The sequence below is a fragment of the Melanaphis sacchari genome, unplaced genomic scaffold (assembly GCF_002803265.2).
Source record: "Melanaphis sacchari strain LSU unplaced genomic scaffold, SCAv2.0 Contig395_pilon_pilon, whole genome shotgun sequence".
Taxonomy (NCBI): domain Eukaryota; kingdom Metazoa; phylum Arthropoda; class Insecta; order Hemiptera; family Aphididae; genus Melanaphis; species Melanaphis sacchari.
In genome coordinates, this window is record NW_020271251.1 from 230,781 (window position 1) to 252,030 (window position 21,250).

General features: G+C 27.5%; 2 protein-coding genes across 3 annotated transcripts; one reads left to right on the forward strand and one right to left on the reverse strand.

The window, feature by feature from the left end:
- The first annotated feature begins 4,921 nt into the window (after positions 1–4,921).
- On the forward strand, positions 4,922–9,209 carry LOC112597221. The gene is made up of 4 exons (XM_025343182.1): positions 4,922–5,035; positions 5,287–5,389; positions 5,803–5,906; positions 8,908–9,209. Exons 1-4 carry the CDS (start codon positions 4,945–4,947, stop codon positions 9,132–9,134), a joined length of 525 nt encoding a protein of 174 aa, XP_025198967.1. The 5' UTR covers positions 4,922–4,944; the 3' UTR covers positions 9,135–9,209.
- A 140-nt stretch (positions 9,210–9,349) lies between these two features.
- LOC112597220 (protein lin-28 homolog) lies at positions 9,350–17,932 on the reverse strand. 2 transcript variants are annotated; one of them, XM_025343180.1, is made up of 5 exons: positions 17,558–17,932; positions 16,915–17,004; positions 10,000–10,247; positions 9,750–9,910; positions 9,350–9,688 (listed from the first exon to the last, which is right to left on the reverse strand). In XM_025343180.1, the coding sequence occupies exons 2-5, from the start codon at positions 16,967–16,969 to the stop codon at positions 9,397–9,399; spliced, it is 756 nt and encodes a 251-aa protein (XP_025198965.1). In that variant the 5' UTR covers positions 16,970–17,004; positions 17,558–17,932; the 3' UTR covers positions 9,350–9,396. The 2 variants fall into 2 exon arrangements, with proteins under 2 accessions (XP_025198965.1, XP_025198966.1); XM_025343181.1 differs by having other exon boundaries at positions 17,692–17,722.
- Between the last annotated feature and the right edge of the window lie 3,318 nt (positions 17,933–21,250).

Below are 21,250 nucleotides of genomic sequence, written 5' to 3' on the forward strand. Positions count from 1 at the left end.
ATTTAATAACAGCAAAAAGACCAGTTTGAACGATCATTAGAGTGTTCTATTTGATGATCAGTTCCTATAAGATGATTATATTAACGTGTTGAGTCAGTTAATACATTTGTCTATGCTTTGTGAGATTTTAACTTAATATTTATTTTCTGTCTAGTAAGAAAATACTTCATGGTCTAACAAAAATCAGTTAGGTATTCCATTTTCAACACATTTTCATGCAACACCCTGCCGTAATGGAACCTGTCTCGTTAAGATGTCAAGTGTGAACATGCAGAATCAGTGTATTCTCTTATTGAACAGAGTTTAGTTTCATTTTTTGTGTTAAACTTAGTTGAAATATGTTTATAATTACATTTTATCAGCGCCAATTGGAAGGGAGGAATTAATTGAATGGCTGAGAATAATTGTATTTAAATTTAAATATTTATTTATAAAAAATGATACAAATAAATACTCAATACATGAAACAATAGTGAATAGGTTACCTATACCAGTGGTCACCAAATGGCGGCCCCCGAACATATTTTATCCAGCCCGTAGACAAAGGATAAGTAATATATATTTAATAATATAATATGTTCTCATTACATCCAATTTTAAAATAATACCCATTATATGTTAAAAATATGTACTTAAAATTTTGATGTCCCGTGAAAAATTTTCAGATTCCTAATATGACCCTTCAAAAATATTAATTGGTGACCCCTGGCCTATACAATATAGATCATATATACATATTGGTTGTACCAAAAAATGCATAGAACCAGAACAATGGCTAAACAAAAGTAAAGAAGTTAAACCAAAAAAAATGGCTCCTCTTAGGCAAGCCTTAATAATCGGATATAAAAAAAAAACTTGACAGATAGTAGAAAATAAAGGAATATAAAAAGGAGTAGTTTTTCTGTTTAATATGAAGGAACTCTAATGCTAACTTTGGCAAATGGGCATAGGGAATTAATGGAGTTAGATAGTTATCTTGAAAAGAATTGGTGGTTAGCCGCAAGAATAACTCTCTGACATTTGTGCGATTATCCTTGAACTAGGTTCAAACAAATCTTGCCCAATACACTTTAAATACTGACTACTGTTCAAGTTAAAAATATTTATGAGCTATTGTCATTAAGACTTCATAGAGTTCTATAAGCTGTGTTAGAACAGCGGTTTTCAAACTTTGAAAATAGATCCCTTGTTGTTAAAAAAAAATGTTGTGGCCCCAAAAATTAGTAATGTTCATAAAATATACAATATTTTATTCAAATGATTTTATTTTTTATTTGTTTTTTATAATATGTATTAAAAAAAAAACATGTATGAAAATTATTTAGCAATTTATAAATTATAATATAATGTACTGATAGTGATAAAGGTTTTTTTCATTTGCAATTATTTTGAAGTTTGACTTTATAGAACTATAGAAGTGAGTAATTAATTACGTATTTTTATTTCGGCATTCAATTTGTTTTAATTTAAAAATGTCGAAGAATTTATCTATTTGTAAATAAAAAATTATTATATTTAAGACAATATATTAATTTAGTTTTTTATGAATTGATACATTGATAATATCACGACTAACTGTATCATAGGAAAGTGAAATAGTATTTATTTAACTGACTTGTTTTATAAAACAATTTTTGTACTTCTATACAATTTAATAAGAATTTCGACAATTGTGTTGCGGTGACACAATTTGGCGAGTATCGCAAAGAAAAAAAAACCTATACAGCATAAAATGTATTGCCATTGATTATTTGCATTTGTTAAACCAAAAGAGATGCACCTACCTTTCGTCATATTTTCTTTTTTTCTTTTTTAGTATTTAAATTTGATAAACTTAGTTGCGAAATAACCATCTATAAGTTCTAACTCATACCTACTTATCTGATGTCGTAATATATTTGTTTATGTTATTAATAAAATAAATAAATAGGCACACTAATACTATTTTATTTTATTTATACGTGTCTGTGGAGTGCGGAGTACAGTTAAGGCCTCTGTATTAGAAATTCGATTACTAGGTAGTTAAATAATTATTCTTACAATTAATTTCCTTAAATATAAATGTTATAATTTTTATTTTCTAGGATAATGTGCATATGATTAAACTACACTAAAACGAAAAAATTCAAGTTTAAAAAATGATCACTTTTATCATTAAAAATATCTCAAACAATATTGTATGTGTAAGAAAAGATCAATGGCAAATTTGTAAAATATTAAAAACACCAATCTTCGTTTGGGATGCAAATATAGCTACAGACTTTGATGTAATATTGTAATTGAGTTAATTATAGTAGATCTACGGGTTGAGTGTTCATACTTTATATTATATATTTTAATAATATATATTTTTCAAAATGTTATTTAATAAGTTTATTTTAAAATACATGAAGTACAGCGTATACTGATAAATAATATAAATAATTCATTAAAACATCATAACAATTTTTTCGGACATACGTAATCTGTGTCCGAATATCCTTTTTTTTGTAAACTATGCCCGACAACTTAAACTGTGGCCCGTTTGTAAAATATACAAAATTTTTGATTTATTAAAGTTTCTATGATTGTGCACTTTTTCAATTCTATCACAGAAATTTTATTTTTGTCTAGAAATATCAACAAGTTATCAAATAATTTGCATTCTAAAACAAAAAACAAAAAAAAAAACGTTAAAAGTAAAAAATTTAATTAATAAATATAACAGCAGTCAAACTTCAATTGATGAATATGTAACAATAATAATGTGTTATTATTTGCAATATTTGTAATTATTTAACTCTTTAAAATCATATATTATTATTTAATTCTTAATTTTATTTTAATTTTAATTATTTATATTAATAATATACGGTTGCAATGAAAACATAAAAAATAATTTTGCAAAAATATAGCTATTGATTTTTAAAATTTTAGCCAGGCGCAATTTACGTGTCACCCTTTTACGCTTAATAAAAACTCGGGTGCAGTTTACATGTGTGATTTTGGATTTATCTATATTTTAGGCGCAGTTTACAATCGCTGATTTTTTCCTATGAGCAATAAAATAAGTTTTATTTGGTTTTCGAATTATTTTAGGTGCATATACCTACCCGTAAAATTATATTTTACGTTGAATATACGACGGAAAACGAAAATCTGCTGACGAGTATTACAGCGTATACCCGTGTGGCCGTGTATCCATACCAATACACCACTGGCTATGGCCAGAGCCGGCGTGAGCTATTTTGTCGCCCTAGGCTAAATTATAAATGCCGCCCTATTAAAACTAAATAAATAAAAAAATTAAATAATCAAATGATACAAATTATGCAATAATATTGGTTTATCTAAAAACATTTATTTTCATATTCATAATATTTTCGTCATAAACATAAAATTAAAGTATAAAATAGTCTTTACATAACACATAGATATAAATATACTAATAATATTAATACAATTATAAAATTGCGAAAGTTTTAGCTAAAATGCCGCCCATGGGTATTTAGACAAAAATTACTGCCCTGGGCTATCGCCCAGGCTGCCCCTGGCTATAGCGTATAACGTCTTATTACTTTCGTCTTTCTTAGGTACCAAGAACCCACCGGGGTTATAACGATTCCGCTGTTTTTAATTCCGCCGGCTATCAATTCCGTCCGATATTTGTCTATATTAATTCCACCGAAAAATTTGTTTATGTTGATTATACAAAGTATATTTTTTAATTAACAGTACAAGTTATAGTAAATAAAAATATTTCAAAAAATAATTTATTATCGTCCACGACGAACGTTTTGCTATTATTAAAGTAAATAATTTATAAATATTCAGTGGATGGATAGCCAGCGGAATCAATATGTAAAAAAGTTCGGCGAAGTTGATAGTCGGCGGACAATATTTAAAAAATTGGTGGAATTGATATACGGCGAAATCGATAGATTTCTTATAGGTAAAAAGGTAATTTCGGCGCAATCGATATATGCCCACCCATTCACTTATAAAAAAAAGGCTCAGGTGGGGCTTAAGCCCAATCAGCCCTATCCGTACGCACGCCTATGAATGCGACATATTATATTGACATACAATTTGGAATATTTGGATGTTTCGGCAAGTACAATTATTAAGTTTGGATAAGTTGGATATTCGGGTAAATCTATTCGTTATTACTATAAGTCTGACTAAAAATTATATTATTCTTAAAGCTATATAAATATAAACTGTAAATTGTATAAAAATAAAACTAAAATCAGGAAATATCATTTTTGAAATTCATATGTAGGAATATTTAAGTAAAATGGTTAAATTACAATGAAAAAGTTAAAAGATTTGTCAAGAATGTATTAGCTGGTTAAAACCTTTTATTTTAAGACCATCTGTCTATTTTTTCTAAAAAAAAAAGTGATCAATATAATTTATAAAATTATACATAATTTTAAATAGTAATTAAATTTAAATATACACCTATAAAGACACAATTAAAATATTTAATTGTTAAAATGAGTAGGTGAAAAACTATGAACTATAAGACGTATAAGCAACAAAATTATAATGTAATTACTAATTACTCCATCTATTAGGTATATAAAATTTAATATACGAATAGATAGGTACATGTAATATTGCACTCGCTGCTGTGTTATGGTATTATGCTATTATTATACCTATACGGCTATACAATCTACCTATCTTCCATTATTTAAAAATGTTTTTTATATTAATTACTCAAGTTATTAAAGTTGTAGATACTTATATGCGTCTAATATAGTGTGTTATTTCATTTATATAATATAATTAAGGATTGTTGTTTATTGTTGCATGCTTGCATGTATTTGTTTATCTTGCATCTTATTTTAATTATACTAATGAATCCAAAACTATTATAATTTAAAACTATTCAATGTATATTGCCATTTTTATTTTTATATGTATTCAGCGTAGACGTACGTTTATAGTTTTTTAGCCATGAACAAAAAGTATTTATATTACACATTTTTTTATATTCTCAGCTGCAAGATATGCAACTCCTTTACTCGTAAAGAGTATCATGAATATGGTAACTATAAAACTTTGTACGGTACGGTAGGTTTTTTCATACAAGTATCTCAACATATATTTTATAATAATAGCATACCGAATAATAACCCTGTTAATTTTTTTCTTAACAAACTATTTTGTATTAAAAAAATCTACTACAAAATAGTTAGTTTTTACGCCTACATGATGCAACTTTAATAGTTTAGTATAGAAGTAGATATACGAATAAATTTATTAGGTTTAAATGTTTATTAATTATTTCGTTTACAGATATAAATTATCATGATTCAAATAAAAGTTGCATTACGGAAATAGATTGTAATACTACATCAATGTTCTGCAATAAAACAACACTAAAATGCTACTGTAGTAGGTAGGTAATTTTAAATTATTATAAATATGTCATGTTAGAGACTGAAGAGTGTACACAGATATAACTGTAAAATGTAAAAAATCCAATAAAAAAAGTATAAGTTATTATTATTATTATTAAAGAATACTAATTTATGTATGATGATAATACAATTATAATAATAATTAATTATTTTACTGTATAATTGTATATTTTAATAGAGGGATTAAATTTAAAAACTTCTCATCAATAATTATCATGTACTATTTTTTATTTTACCTATTTAAAATTTATGATTTTAACTCAAATAAAAAATGTATTTTCTTATTATATTTGTACAAAATGGGCTTTTTACATTAGTTTATGTTTTACACACTCGATATTTTTTTTATCGACTACAATAAATTTATAATTACATTATTTAATATGAATAGATTTTACACATGGAATGATACTATTAGAACATGTCAATTTGGTTTCAACAATATGGTTGGTTGGTATACAAAGCAAAAGTTTGAAGATGATTTTAGTTATACAAGTAAGTATTACATATTTAATTTTTATAAATTCATTATACACATTAAACGTATACCTACATAAATATACACCTTACATTTAATAAAAAAACAGCAATATTAGGATCTAATCAAAATTTATTTCATGCCGTAAGTCAATAATGCCTATATTGTCTGTTAAATGACTATTAGAGATTATAAACATTACAATCAAAATAAATAATATTTATACATAAAATATTTGATAAAAATTTTAAATGTACCTATCTATTAAAATTCTAAATTCACAATATTGATCAAATTTAAATATTATTATTTTTAGATTTCAAACAAAAATGTGATTTCCTTATCAAGGAAATGTGATAAAATATTATATATACCTATATAAGCCGGTATTAGAAAAAAAAAGACAAATTATTACTTATTTATTAATTGTTAAAATAATGGTAATTAAGTATTTTTATTATAAAAAATATAACACATTTTCAAGCCTGGACATAAACGAGTTAAAAAGTTAATTTTAGATTTTAACTTAATTTTCATTAACTTTACTGAATTTTATTGGTATTAATTTAATAAATAACGAGTTACTTTTTATCATTTCCAAGTTACGTTATTTTATAAATAATTAAATAATAAATATAATTAATATTAAATGCTCTATAAAACTACTAGGTACATAATATGCATTTAATATATATGCAAAATATGCAAAATATGCAAAATACAATTGGTGTTATTTTAATAAGAATGATCTAAATCGGGTAAAATTCTTATCATATTTCAAAAACCTTATTCCAACACATATATTATATGCATATTGCTTTTGCATATAAATCTGATCCCTGCTCATGATATTTACTAATAATTATATTTTTCATTACCTTTATCTTGATACCTAGACTTAACCTTACAAAATTGTATTAAATTATTTTAGTATTAAGATACACCTCCAAAAATATTAAATAAGTCGGAAAATTCAACAATTAATCCCGAACCTTGTTTATCACCTATTATATCCATTATATGAGAAATTAATAACACAATTTGTAATATTTAATGTAATAAAAATAATTAATTACCATTATTTTAACAATTAATAAATAAGTAAATTTTTTCTTTGGATTTTTTTCCCTAAATTCAAGTAAACTAATTTAGAGCCGTAGGATTATATATTAAAAATTATTAAAAAGCAAAATAGCTTACTTTATTTGATTGCAATTATGGCAATTTATTTATTATCCAAAAACCTACACGGCCACGTTAATTTTTCATGACATGTCTGTGCATTTAAAAAAACAAACCAATTATTACATTTATGCTCTAACTTACTGACCATTGCGTAAGACAATCATTTAGACCGTAATATTAAACCTGGCAAATGACAAATAGTATATTATTAGTATAAATTATAGTCATAGGCAATGAAGGTGTGCACAATGCACACGGATGTAACTTTCTGTACCACACATAAAAACTATTTAAAGGATCAATTAAATATATATTATAAATATCGGTTATCTAGTAGTGTTATAGGTATATCAGAATAAATAAACTATTTATAATTTATTTCTATGATGTCGAACGCTGACTGCCGAAAGCACACTCGCAGACATGTACCTTAACGAAATGTATTGCGATGCCCAACCGAGCATTTTGATGTGTCCAATAACTCAGTTTATAAATAATGACAGTAGCCAATAAGTACCTATACTGCGACCCACAAAAGAAGTAATCCGTTCGACTAAAACGCATTTGAATTGACTTATCTTCATCCATTTGACATTACCGAGTACCGACAATGTTGACGTTGGTCGATTCGCTGATGTTAGTTTCTAAGCGCGAAGCTAGCTACTAATTTCTCTTGCAGGCCGGATTAAACAACTCAAAAAATAATAACCAACGATACATGGTTCGTATGAACTTTTTTACTATCTAATATCTATCGGTGTCGAACAGCTCATTTTTGGTTACCCTCTTTTTATATTGGAATAAAAATGATTTGAAAATTACAATTAATTACTCGTTAGATACCAACGTAAAAATGATGAATATAGTAGAATAAATTTAAAAAAATTTAGAAATGTATAGGTAATAAAAATAATATCGAATTTCTCAAGTTTAGTAAAACAACCGTATTTAATTATTAATCAATAAAATCTTTAACTAATTGAAGGTGTTTGAATTCAATCCATTTAAAGTGGGATAACAAAATTATATTTTCAAATATTATTTTACACATAATATTATGTACCTAACAGACTAAATAATATAGTAAATACAGAAAAATTGACTCTAAAGGAAATATAGGTAAATTAAAATAAACCGTTATTAAATACTTTGCCAAATAATTAATAAACTATTTTCAAATAAGTATTCTTAATTAAATACAATAAATTATGATGAAATTATTGAAGAATTTACTTAAATAGCTGTAGAACGAAGATTAATACTTAAGCTTAATTAACTGTGATACTTAATATTTTATATGATTTTTGTTCATTAGTAAGTACATTAAAATACATTTTAATTTCTTATTTATTTTAGGTATATTTTGTTTTAAATAATAAAAACATTTAAATTGTTATACATTTTTTTTTCGGATTTGAAAGTGTTAAGAGGTTAAAAAAATGGTTGCCAATGCTGCCATATCTGTTAAATATATTTGCTTAAATTTCTTATTTTAATACCTATTGTACAAAATTTAAGCACAATACTGCCTACATAAAACTTTTCAAAAAATATTTACTTCCAATTTTAAAGTAGTAGCAGTTTTTTAAGAAGTATAAATAAAAATAAAAACTGGGAAAATAATTTCTGTAGTAAAGTGTTTATCATCATTAAGCAAGACACTGTAATGGATATGTTAAATTAGAATTTGTACATAATAAACGATTCTGGGTAAAACATACATATAAATCAGCACCAAGGATAATTTATGTCACATTCAATTACAATGTTTGTTTTCCAAAAAATAGAAATTATATTTTATAGTACTTTTTTAAATATTTGTTGTTTTTCCAGATGCATCAAATGTAACCATAATACCAAATGAAATATTTAAAGAGGTCATACCAAGTTGGTGGATAGTAATTGTTATGAGTATAGGTGCTTTATGTTTTTTGTCATGTATAGTTTATGTTTGTTATGGTCACCAAGAAATTGATGAAAACAAAACTGTATTCGCTGCATTATTTAAGCAACATGAACAGACACATAGAATTCAAACATCAGTGATAGAGAACATTTGATTATAAAGTTATAACTGAGCATAATAATAATTAAAAACATAACATTACACATGAAAATAATAATTTAATTTGTTGACTTTTTATCAACATTAAAAATTTATTTTAGAAAAAATAGTTTACAAAATGATACCTATATATTCTTTTTTAAGGAACAGGTATCTTAAAACTCCATGTTTAAAAAAAATATTAATTTATCTCCATGCAATTTAAATTAATTATTATTATAAATGATATTTTATTAGTCTTTTTGTACTTAATTATCTTAATCTTGTTTGTCATTAATTTCATCTCCATTCTGATTGGGTAAAATAGTTGACTGCTGCTGTTCATCAACACTACCGTCTTCAGGTTTTGACTTTGGTCTTGGCTTCTGTCGTTCTGATTTTTTTCGTGGAGTTTTGGTGAATTTATTAATTACAGGCTCTTTGTTCTGTATTTGAGTGCAATCAGCTATAAGGTGGTTTGGATCCTTACAACTATGACACCGTTTAGGTTGAGGGCTCAATGTGCATTTGGCAGCAATATGATTGGCAAAATCTCCACAGTTGTAACATCTAATAAAAATATTTATAAATACATATAATATGTTTTACATTTTATAAGTCTAAAATATACCTCAGTTTTTTTTGAGGATATGCTTTTTTTGATCCTTTACAGTATTGACCTCTTGGTCCAGTAACAAGAGTAGCTTCTAAGCCCTTATCTGATTCATGACACGTAAACTCTACATGTTCATTTTCTCTAAGAGATCTAAACCCATCTTTTTTAATTACTCTCTATAAAAATAAAAACAGATGTATAATAGTATAAAATCAATATTATATACATGTATTAGAACATGGTATTAAAGTGCATTTTATTTTACCTGATGAACAAAAACATCTTTACCGCCATCGTCTGGAGTAACAAATCCAAATCCCTTTTTTGAGTTAAACCATTTGCAGATTCCTTCGCGAACACCTTCAGGAAGTTCTTCATTTTCCGGTCTTAAGTTTTCTCCATCATTGGATGAAAGACTATCATTTCCATTTTTGTTTGGTTTTTCATTAATTGTTTCCACAGGATCTTTAAGGTGAATAAATTTGGATTTTACTTTATCATCCCCCAAATGAACTAAATTATTAAAAAAAATTGATTAATTATAACTGTTTAAAAATCATAAATAGGATTATTTATTCATTTAAAAATCAAAATATCAAATATTTAGTATTCATGTAAATAAAGAATATTTGTAAGATAGAAAACTATTTTTTTAGAATTATAACATCTTAATTATTTATGTCGAAACGATTTATCTTCTAAAAATATAATAACAATTCTAAAATTCTATGATTATATACTTGGATGACTATTATTAGGCGTTTCTAATGTGAAGTACCTTCAAATCTCATTGTTCAGTTAAACTTTTTACTTATTGTGTACCTTAATATAGATTGTATATAATTCATTCAAATAAACGACTTAAAAAAAAAAAATGGCTATTATTTTAATTACCTGAACATATTTTTTTTTATGGTTAAATAGGTACTCGCTATTGCTAATGGCTATTCGAAGGGATATTATGATATATATAATATAATATATTATTATGTTTTTAATTTATATACATCTATAAGGTTATTACTTATTATTGAAATTTTCGTATATTGGTTAATTACCCATATCAATAAGTAGACCAATTTCGTGTTATTTATTTCAAATGAACCAAGGAGCTATGATTACTATTATCGGAAACATGTAATTTAGTAATTTTAAACATAGAAATTTATATATTACTCATTTATTATAAGTACCTATATCTTTTAAATTTTTGCTAAATATGATAAAAATTATTTAGTCTAATTTTTTAACAAAATTGTATTTTAATGTTTAAGAAAATAAGAAAAATTATATACAATATAGCCTATAGGTACTTAATCAATCATTATCAGAAATAGATAAATACAATTGATTTTGTCTTTTTCGTGTGCTATTGGTTTTATCAGATCATTGCAAATTAAATTACTTACAATATCAACTACTAAACATGATATATATTAAATTATAAATCGTTAACAACTATACACCGGATGTAATTTTATATACTCGTAATATGCACAATGTTCTAATTTGAATGGTTTAAATGTTTATCATAATAAATGTTATTTTTCATTTATAGATAAAAAAAAAAAGATAAACGAAAAAAATCATGTGGTATGTATTACGATATACAACATAATATATTATGTATATAAATCTCTGGTGCTTGTAGATTATTAGTGAATGAAGTATAATAACTACGACTATAAATATAATACTACAATATGGCATGTGCAATAGAACATAATATAATGATGAATAAAATGACTATGATGTAATAATATCTAATATTAATAGTCGTGTCATTTCGCCAAATGTCCACCGCTGTATGAACGAAATGAACGGATCTGGTTTCAGAAACAATAAGTTTAAATATAACAGAATGAAAATAATACAGTCAAATTAGCTTATTACGATCTTCAAGGGACCAAGAGAATCTGATCATTATAACCGAACTTCGTTATATCCGGATTATAAAATGTAACAACACATAAGATATAAAACCAACCAAATACATTGCTTGGAATCGTTCTACCCGGAATATCGTTGTAAACGGTATCGTTATAAGCGATTTCGACTGTATTATGATAATGAAACATTGCAAGGATACTCCTTAATATGTAGGTATGCCATATATCGGGTGATTCTTTAAACACTGAATACTCATTATCTCTTACATTTTTAATTATTGTTAATCATTATAATTTTGAGTTTTTAGGTTTTTAAATAACATATTGAAATGTTGGTCAATTATTCTACTTATCTAAACTTTATAACTAACTAATTGTTAGAATTACAATATATGTTGTCATTCAAAAAAGATTACAAAATGTTTTAAGAAAATGAGTGTTAACTAATTAAAGAATCATCAATATTTTAACACTCATATTATTATAGTCATATACAAATTCGCATTTATACATCACTGCACACCATAATTAATATTTATATATTATGGTAAATATAAAAATTAAATATAAACATTGAAATTTAAAACACGTGACATTAATTTTCTATCGGTATTTTTTTTTATATGACTTAACTTCAATAGATCATAATATCAGTAAAATGTGTAGTTTCATCAGTGGATTTATATTTTTATTATGTAGTACGTGTTATTATTGCATGCAAGTATATAAGTAACATCTATACAACTGAATGAATGTACGTTTAAAATATGAAACACCTAGACCTAAAATAGTGTGTGTTTTAGAGTATAAAGTGTGTCGTGTAAAATGAAAAGTCTACAATTTGATCTTTCTAAGTATTGTAAAAAAAATCTAAGAATAAAACTTAAAGTTTCTTGAAATTAAAAATAGGCTCATTGAAAACTGGACAGGATTGACAAAACCGTGATAATTTAATATTTTTGCCGACCATAGGTAGTAACTACCTAAGTAAGTAGGTACGCATAGTTCTATACGCATAGATCATAGGTGGTTATTGTTAAGTAAACGTAAATTATATGTATGCAAGTTACTAGTTAATGAGAGATATTCATATAAAATAAAATATCGAAACACGTTTGTTATTAAAATAAAATCAGTACAATCAGCATCTAGAACACAATTTAATCTCAATATAACATAATATAATCACAGAAAGGCTAAATCAATGATTACGCCACTATATCTAAATGTTAAGAATTTAACTATTTTAAATTGTAGCTCCACACTATAGTACTTAATAACTATAGTCGTTCACATCTGGGTGCATTCTTTTAGCAACAACATAATTTATAAGAAGAACGCGGATTTATATGCATTAAAAACCAACCAAATATACGCTAAAAAATCTACAAAAACTAAAATAATTTTGTATATTATTATTATTATTATTATTTTTTTTATATTATTTATATTGTAATAGATATAATAATATTATTTCATTAAATAATTACCAACAAATATTTATATAATTAAATTAAGAAAACGCCATACTTGTTTTTTTTTAATAAAAAATAATGCGATCGTATTCCAAGTGCTACGACGCCATTAATGATAATGAACGTAGTCCTATTGGTAATACACGGTTTTAAAAATAATCATTTTTACTATGTTTTGTCGGAATTTTATTTATTTAAATGTATCTATAAGTACTAGATACCTAGTTTTTCTAAAGTTTTAATTTAAAATATTAAAATTATCACAAGACATTTATTACCTAATTATTTTGAAGACATTTCTCAATAATGCGTTTATTGATAATAATTTTTCAACATTGGTGATAAACGGAAAGTAGATACGATTTTGTACAGTCATATTTTGATACGTTTCATTAATTACATATCACAAGATATGGTTATTATCTATCAATATTTAATAGCTTATCTACAATTATCAAAAAACTATCGCAAAAAACATTTATAATATTTGGCAGCTATTAGCACTCCCAGGCCCCTCATTCCACCTATGAGGAATGAAAAATAATATTATTTTTATGCAATGGAAAAGTAGTGAAATTAATGGAAATAAATAGATAATATACATTAAGTCTAGATATACGATTTTAATTATTGTGAAAAACTCCAGAGAACTCATTAAACCTTATGACTTATACTCTATGGATTGGATTAAGACCACATTTTTTTACTAATGCAAAATTCTTAATAGTTTCCAAATATGTCCACTGCATTTTTATATCAGTAAATTGATAATACTAAACAAGCTCGAAGAAACAGATCTAGTCTTCCTCCCAAATTGTGGGATTCAGATGAACAGTAGTTATTCTAACAGTAACACCGTTGCTCGATTCTGGGAGTGGGTTCATTCCTATAGCTTTTATTATAGATAATATTTCTAAGGTAGAATATTTTAATTCCATTTTCAAATTAAACAAATGTATTTTATTTTATTTTAATGTTAAACTATAATAAATCATTATATAATGTTTAACCATCACAAATTGTGTTTATTCTATTTGTATAAATTTTATGTTCAGCCGTGAAAATATGTCGTCCGAGGAGAGATCGCTAAACGCATTGTACGGCTCTAGTAGAATTCAAAATCAACAAAAATTGTATTTCTAGCAAACGCATACGAAATTAGTACAAATAAATAATATACATTATTTTTATTGTATATTTAGATATACTACAAACAATCCTGTCTACAAGCAATAATATAAAAGTACCTACCTACAATAAACGTCAACGTCGCAAAGCATTATTTGAAATCAAATATAATCGAAAAGGTTGATATATCAAAAAAAAAAAGTATATATATATATCGTATATTGTATACCCTCGGTATGCGTGAATTATTGAAGAAGGTTTTGGCAACGTAGCATTGAAACATGAAGACCGAATATAATATAACTATAATATAATTCTTAAAATGTATACGTTTTAAATATGAACCATCTGCATTTCGACGTCCCGTTTACCTGGGTAGTTCTGATTTTCTACCCTTAACAGTCGACAGTGCAAACCCTTAGGAAGGAGAAAACCATTTTTAGAAACGCCAGCTGCAACATTCTTCTATACATATTTCTTGTGCACCAACATCGGTGGGTATAATATATGAACATGTATACAACGGACTATATATTATACTATATGGCGTAAATGTATATCTATATATATAATTTGATCTTTAATATCTCCGGTCGATACTATTGACTATATATATACTTTGGTAACTATAATATATATTTATAACACCAAACGTCACTCTACCGTTTTCTTTTTATTGCTAGAGTTCTATAATTTATTGTCACCTGCCTAAAATAAAAATCTACCTTAATAACCCTTACCATAGGTACACTACTACGCATTATATTATATCTTAAGATTTTGTTTTCTCTAAGACAAATACCAACTTCGAAAATAATGTAATAAACATATAAATATACCTGATACTATCGTATTCTTAAATACAATGGAGTAAAAATGTTTAAATGAAAATTATTCTTGATAACAACTTTTATTGAGTATTAAGCTACGACTAGGTTAAAAGTTTTAAATCCTTTGTACTTTTCAATATGAATCTTAATTTTATGTAGAATATTTTTGCACTATAAGTATCGTATACATTTTCTGTTAGTACAATATTAAATTGTGCATATTTTTTCAAATATATTATCTGAAAAGACTAACGTTTTAATTTTAATGTTCTTAGTAATACTGAGCCTTGGGTTATGACAAATTAGCCCCGAGTTATAATCTGGGCAATATAATAATTATTATTAATATTAAAATATAATTTAATTGGTATGAAACTATATAAATGAAATATTTTATAAGACACATTTTTAAAATGTAGTAAATCATATCACAATCACACTGTGCATAGTAAAGTCGTTGATTAGTCTATAATAGGTATTAAAGAACCTATCTATAAGCACCTACAATCACTTATAAACGTATGTTTAATAACTATTAAATAATTAGAATTTAGAGATAATAATATAATAATAGATGCCTACTAGCTTTAATTGAACTGTGAAAAGCAAGATGGGGATGATTTTCACTAACGCCGCCTAGTTTAGGCCGCATAGGTATAAAACAAATAAATTTTTACCTAAAAGTACAATAAAGTATTCTTAAAATTCTACAATATGAGCAACAGATTTTTTTATTTCTTTTTTTGCGTATTTACATATACGTATAGATACTGTGTCGTGTATATTATACTGAATTATTTTATATTAACATATTTTTAACAGCTATATCAATTGAAGAATAAAGGATAATTTACTATTAATAGTATTTGGTATAGACTTGATGAACTAGTATTGAAATTTTTAACACAAATACATCAAATACCGATTCACGAAACACAGTTAGGTATAACATATTATACAATATAATATTATATTTTAGGTACTAGTTACGAATCGTAAATTCGTATTGAAAGATAAACAATGTCGGGATACACCTGCAACCTGTACATTGTATTATAATATAATCTTAAATTATAAGTGGTGTTTTAAAAATGTATTCATCTAGGCATGTTTTTTTAGATTATATTAGATCAACGCAATACTTAATTTATAAATAATTTAATTAAATAAAGATTTATTGGTCGCATTTTACCGTATTAGTTATATTAATATGTCAGTGCATAGGTATATAATCATAAATTAATATATACCTACCTATTAATTAAAATAATACGTAATAGCGCCAACAGCGGAATATCTAGAACCACTAGAACCATCAAAATAGAAAATATACAATTTAGATACTATTCAACTATTCTATGATAGTTTTATTACTGACTCATGCATTTATGATAAGATAATACTGTAATAGCCGGATTTATAGCGAAAGAACTCCAGATCCTGCCGTAAACAAATAGCCTAAAAATAGCTAATTGCGCCGTTATGAAAACTGCGTCTTGATTGTGCACGATTTCGTGTTTAATAATAAATTAATAGAACACATAACGTAGCTGATGTAAATCAGCGAAATTATACATTTATAACAACTACCTATATGATAGGTAGATACGAATGAGATAAGTAAACTTTGATTTCGTACATTCCAAACTTAAATCGAACATTTCGCCATCGGTAATTCGGTCGACTATAAATAAGTAATTATATAAGCTGGCAAGTACGTCGAGAAAATATAATAAATGCAGTTATATGTATATTAAATTATCTAATTGTTTTGATTAGACATAAGTACGTATGCCTATTTTTCATTTTTCTAGAGTGAAACGTAAATTCATACTCAGTATATACTACTATCACTCACCACCATTAGAAGGCGCCGTCGAGAGTTGATTGTTTTCAGTATTGTTTTCACTCATTTCGGTGCAGGATCGTTGCTTAATGCGTTCGACACCTGCAAGAAAAACATACAAATTAAGACAACAGTGTACAATAATTTTAGATATAGGTGTAAGTATATGAGTATATAATACATAATATATCGGTGAGGTGTTTAGGACAAGATACCATTGCAAAATGTGAAATGTAGAAAAAACATAGATAGATTACATAGATCAAATTTATAAATGTATAACTGGGTTTTATCAACGTACAAATATAACATAACATGAAATATTGCAGGTCGCACCTTATAGTACCGTCGGTTATAATGGGAAAAACGAGACGAAAGACAAGAAAAAACTATACCTATTATTATACGAATCACCGCGATACAATATATATTACTTATATAAAATATCCATCAGATGAAAATGAACATTAAGGACTCGTGGTTGTATAATAAATTATATTAATGTAGGAGGTATACGTATTATGGGTGCTACTCACTGCGCCTAAATGGTTGGATATTAAATAAATGTAAATGTTGAAAATCGATCGATCGATGTATCTCAAAATTATCGAAGCTATATATTATATATATATATATTTGTATTATTATTAATTACCCAGTATGTAGTTAATAATATTAACGATCGTCCGTTATGGTACCACCTTCGAAATATTCTATGACGACTGTGAGAAGAAGAGAAAAAAAGGTCTGTCGGATACACTAGAGTCACAATTTTATAAAATTACGTACTATAAAAGTCACGGTTTTAATATTATTTCGTAATGCAATATGTTATATTAAAGTCACGCTTGCAGTCACAGTTGTATAGTATAAAATGTATTGAAAAATGTATTATGGCGCGCGTGCCGCGTGTGAGGTCTCATGAGCTGCGTGCGCGCGCGAATGTGTGCGTTCGTATACTGCACAGTGCATCGAGGCCTGGTGCAGTTGGTGCACGTTTTCGTCGTTCGGCTGGTTTGTCTAGTGGCGGCAGCGGTGGTATGGTAAAAATGTTGTGGCCTCCACGAAAAACGCGTCGTGTTAGGTTAGGGTGCGTGCGCGCGCGCCTCTCGGGGTGGTGTATAATAATATTATACGTGACGCGTAAATGGTAAATACTAAATATATATATTGTATTGTTATTGTGGTATTGTGTGCGCACGTCGGACGGGGCATTTTCCCCGGCGACAGCGAGGGGAGGCGAGAGAGCCGGCGCGAGATATCCCCCAACCGAAAAATGGACGGGCACTGCGCATGCGCCCCGAACCGTAAATCACTCCCATCCGGCGGGGGCCGGTCACAGCAACTGCAGCAGCAGCATTACTATAATATGGTATAATATTATACTAAAATATATATATATCGTGTTGTTATTATAATAGCCGTAATATTATTATTATATATATATTGTAATAATATATATATAATAAATGTGTGAACGAACGCCGAACGGTGGTGGCGCGTTGCGGCCTGCGGGGCGCTGTCACACCGGAGCCGGTCGGCGGTTGCCGCTGAAAATCGCGGAACCGGCGTCCGGTGTCGTCGCGTACTATATACGTACTGCAGTCTGCAGTCGGCGTCTCGCGTTGGTTTTTACGTTTTCAATGTTATTATTTTCCCTCCCATTTTCGTTCTCGAGATTCTTCACGTCCCGTGATATAATATTATATCGTGGCAGTGGCTAAACACAATATTCCGCTTTGCCCGCGCGTCAACGCCGCCGCCGCATCCCTCTCCTCGCATCGCGCACACCCACCCAATACAAACACGATGTTGTTTACGCACGGCGTGTCCTAGGTTAGGGAGAGTACATACTATACACGTGGACGGGTAGGAGAAAGTAGAGGACGCGACGACCGTAATACGAGTAATACGATGAGTCGATACGACGGAAGGCTATATTATATTATATGCGCGCGATGAGTGTAAATAATATTTAAGACGAGAGATTTTCACGCGCATATCGATAATAACAAACCATGACCCGCTCGTTATTAAACCGAAAATAGGTAACAAAGTGTATGTGACTGCTGCAACAGCGGTGCACGTTGTGGTTTCGGGCGGCAGTTCGAAAATGCGCGCTAAAACACACACCATATACACTAAACCCCGTCACGTGGTACCGATGCACCGCCATCGTGACGTCGCGGGGTTGGAAAACCGTCGTCACACGACGACGTTTGTATACTATTACAACGATTTTATTACGTCATACACGTCTCAAACGTATACAGCTGTACGATGGGTGTCTATCGTATTAAGATTCTATTTTATTTTACGTAATAAATGCCGAAAAGCTTTAAATCTATATTATTAACATTAAAATTATAGACAAAAATAAGAATGTCCAACGCATTAATAAGAAGTATTATGATCTCGCATACTCTTGGAAAAGAGTGAATTTCTCGTCAAGTTAAATCACCATAAAAGCAAATAGGTGTCCTCCAGCTCTAATATTTAGCACGCAAATACTTAGTTCTTTTAGGATACGACGAGCATCTATGTGGCAGTTTACAGTCTACAAATAAATTATCTCCTATAAGGCTCTTACGCTTTTTTTTTAAGAAATTTAGGCCCAGAATCTATACAAGGGGCTATAATTCTGGGGAGGGGGATTTCTAAGGTATATCCTGAAAATCTTAGAAATTTAATTTAAATCCAATAAATTCTTTGAGTGTCGGAAGTAATATAGCAATAGGAATAAAATAGTAATTATTACAGGGTACCGATGTACTTTGCAGCTGTAGCCTGAATTTCTGTGTTTGTATATCGTTAATATAATGTTTTATCCTAATATAACATTTTATCGAAAATTATTTGCGTATAGGTACATTTATAAAATATAATCAATACTGAATAATGAATATTCTTCGCATTTGGAAATTGCCCATTAATTGGCTTGCAACAATTTCTAAATTTATTTATTTATCGTAGTGAACGCGAAGAATATAATGTAGGTATACTTTATGATCGACATTTTTTTCATGAAAAAATAAATTATAAATAAATTATAATAATTATTTTGTCATATCTTAAATAAAGTAAATATTTTATAAGTACTTATACGTGACACATAATATAAATACTTTTTAAAATAAAAACCCTAAAAAGTCGAGCCCCACCTCCAAAAATCACATGGACGCTTCAGCCTCCTTACACTCTCTTGTACACGACACGTGTGCTCATCTTTCTTAAATATATCTCATAGTATGCTACGATGCTGCAGTAGTGTCTGTATAACTGTATAATGTATACTTATATATGGTTATACTGCAGAAGACGCAATATTTAACTTACCATTTAAAATTTAAATAGTGTTTGAGATAATTTTTATTTTCATATTTTTATCGTTTTAATCTCGGCAAACATATTAAATAATCATGGTGCAGGGTGATAGGCGCGTTATCAGGTCAATTCCACGGTGGGGAGAGGAGTAAATAAAATGATTTTGGTTATAATAAGAACACCACTCTGATAAAAAATCGAATGCAACAAATGTTTGGTTAAATTTTTATCTTTAATTATATAAAAAGGTTAATATATGTTAATTACGTTGTACTAATATAGCGCACACATATATTTACAATGAGGAATATGAGGAGATAGAGGAGGTAACATGAAAAAATTATATGTCTATTGTCATTTTTTAATCATTTTCATATGCCTATGTGTATATTAAAAAAATACAAAAGAGGAGGGGCGGTTGAATATCACTACGTTCCACCTATGTTTAAAAGTGCTGCACTCTTGCAGTAAGTCATTCTGATTTTCAACCAAGTTTTTAATCTAATAACTAATGCTATAATAAAAATAAGCACAAGCTATACAGATATATATAATAAGTTATTGATTTACTTAAACACCCTAATAATAGTTTTATATATTCGAGGCGATCAACCACCCTCCCGAAAAGACACGTTGTTAATACAAAATTAAAAAAATCGGATTATACAGAAAAAACCAAATCATTAATGTGATGTGTGAGTAATACATAGTACACATTAATTCATTATACAGACATTGTTAATGTATTTATATTCATATAAAGTATTCATGTATTATAGTGTATTATAAATGTACCTGGTATTATCCAACCAAACAATCAAAATCTGTGATACATTTTATCATTACAAAACAAAATTATTTAAGAATAAGGAATAGAAATTTAAAAGATAGAAGAATTATTTTTTATTTTGTTTAAATATACTTTTATTTTACAATTGAACCGATCAATTTCTCAGAATAACGCGGTGTTTTTTGTTTGCTAGTGCTTCTTCATTTTCAATAAACGTCAGTTTAGACTTTTTTG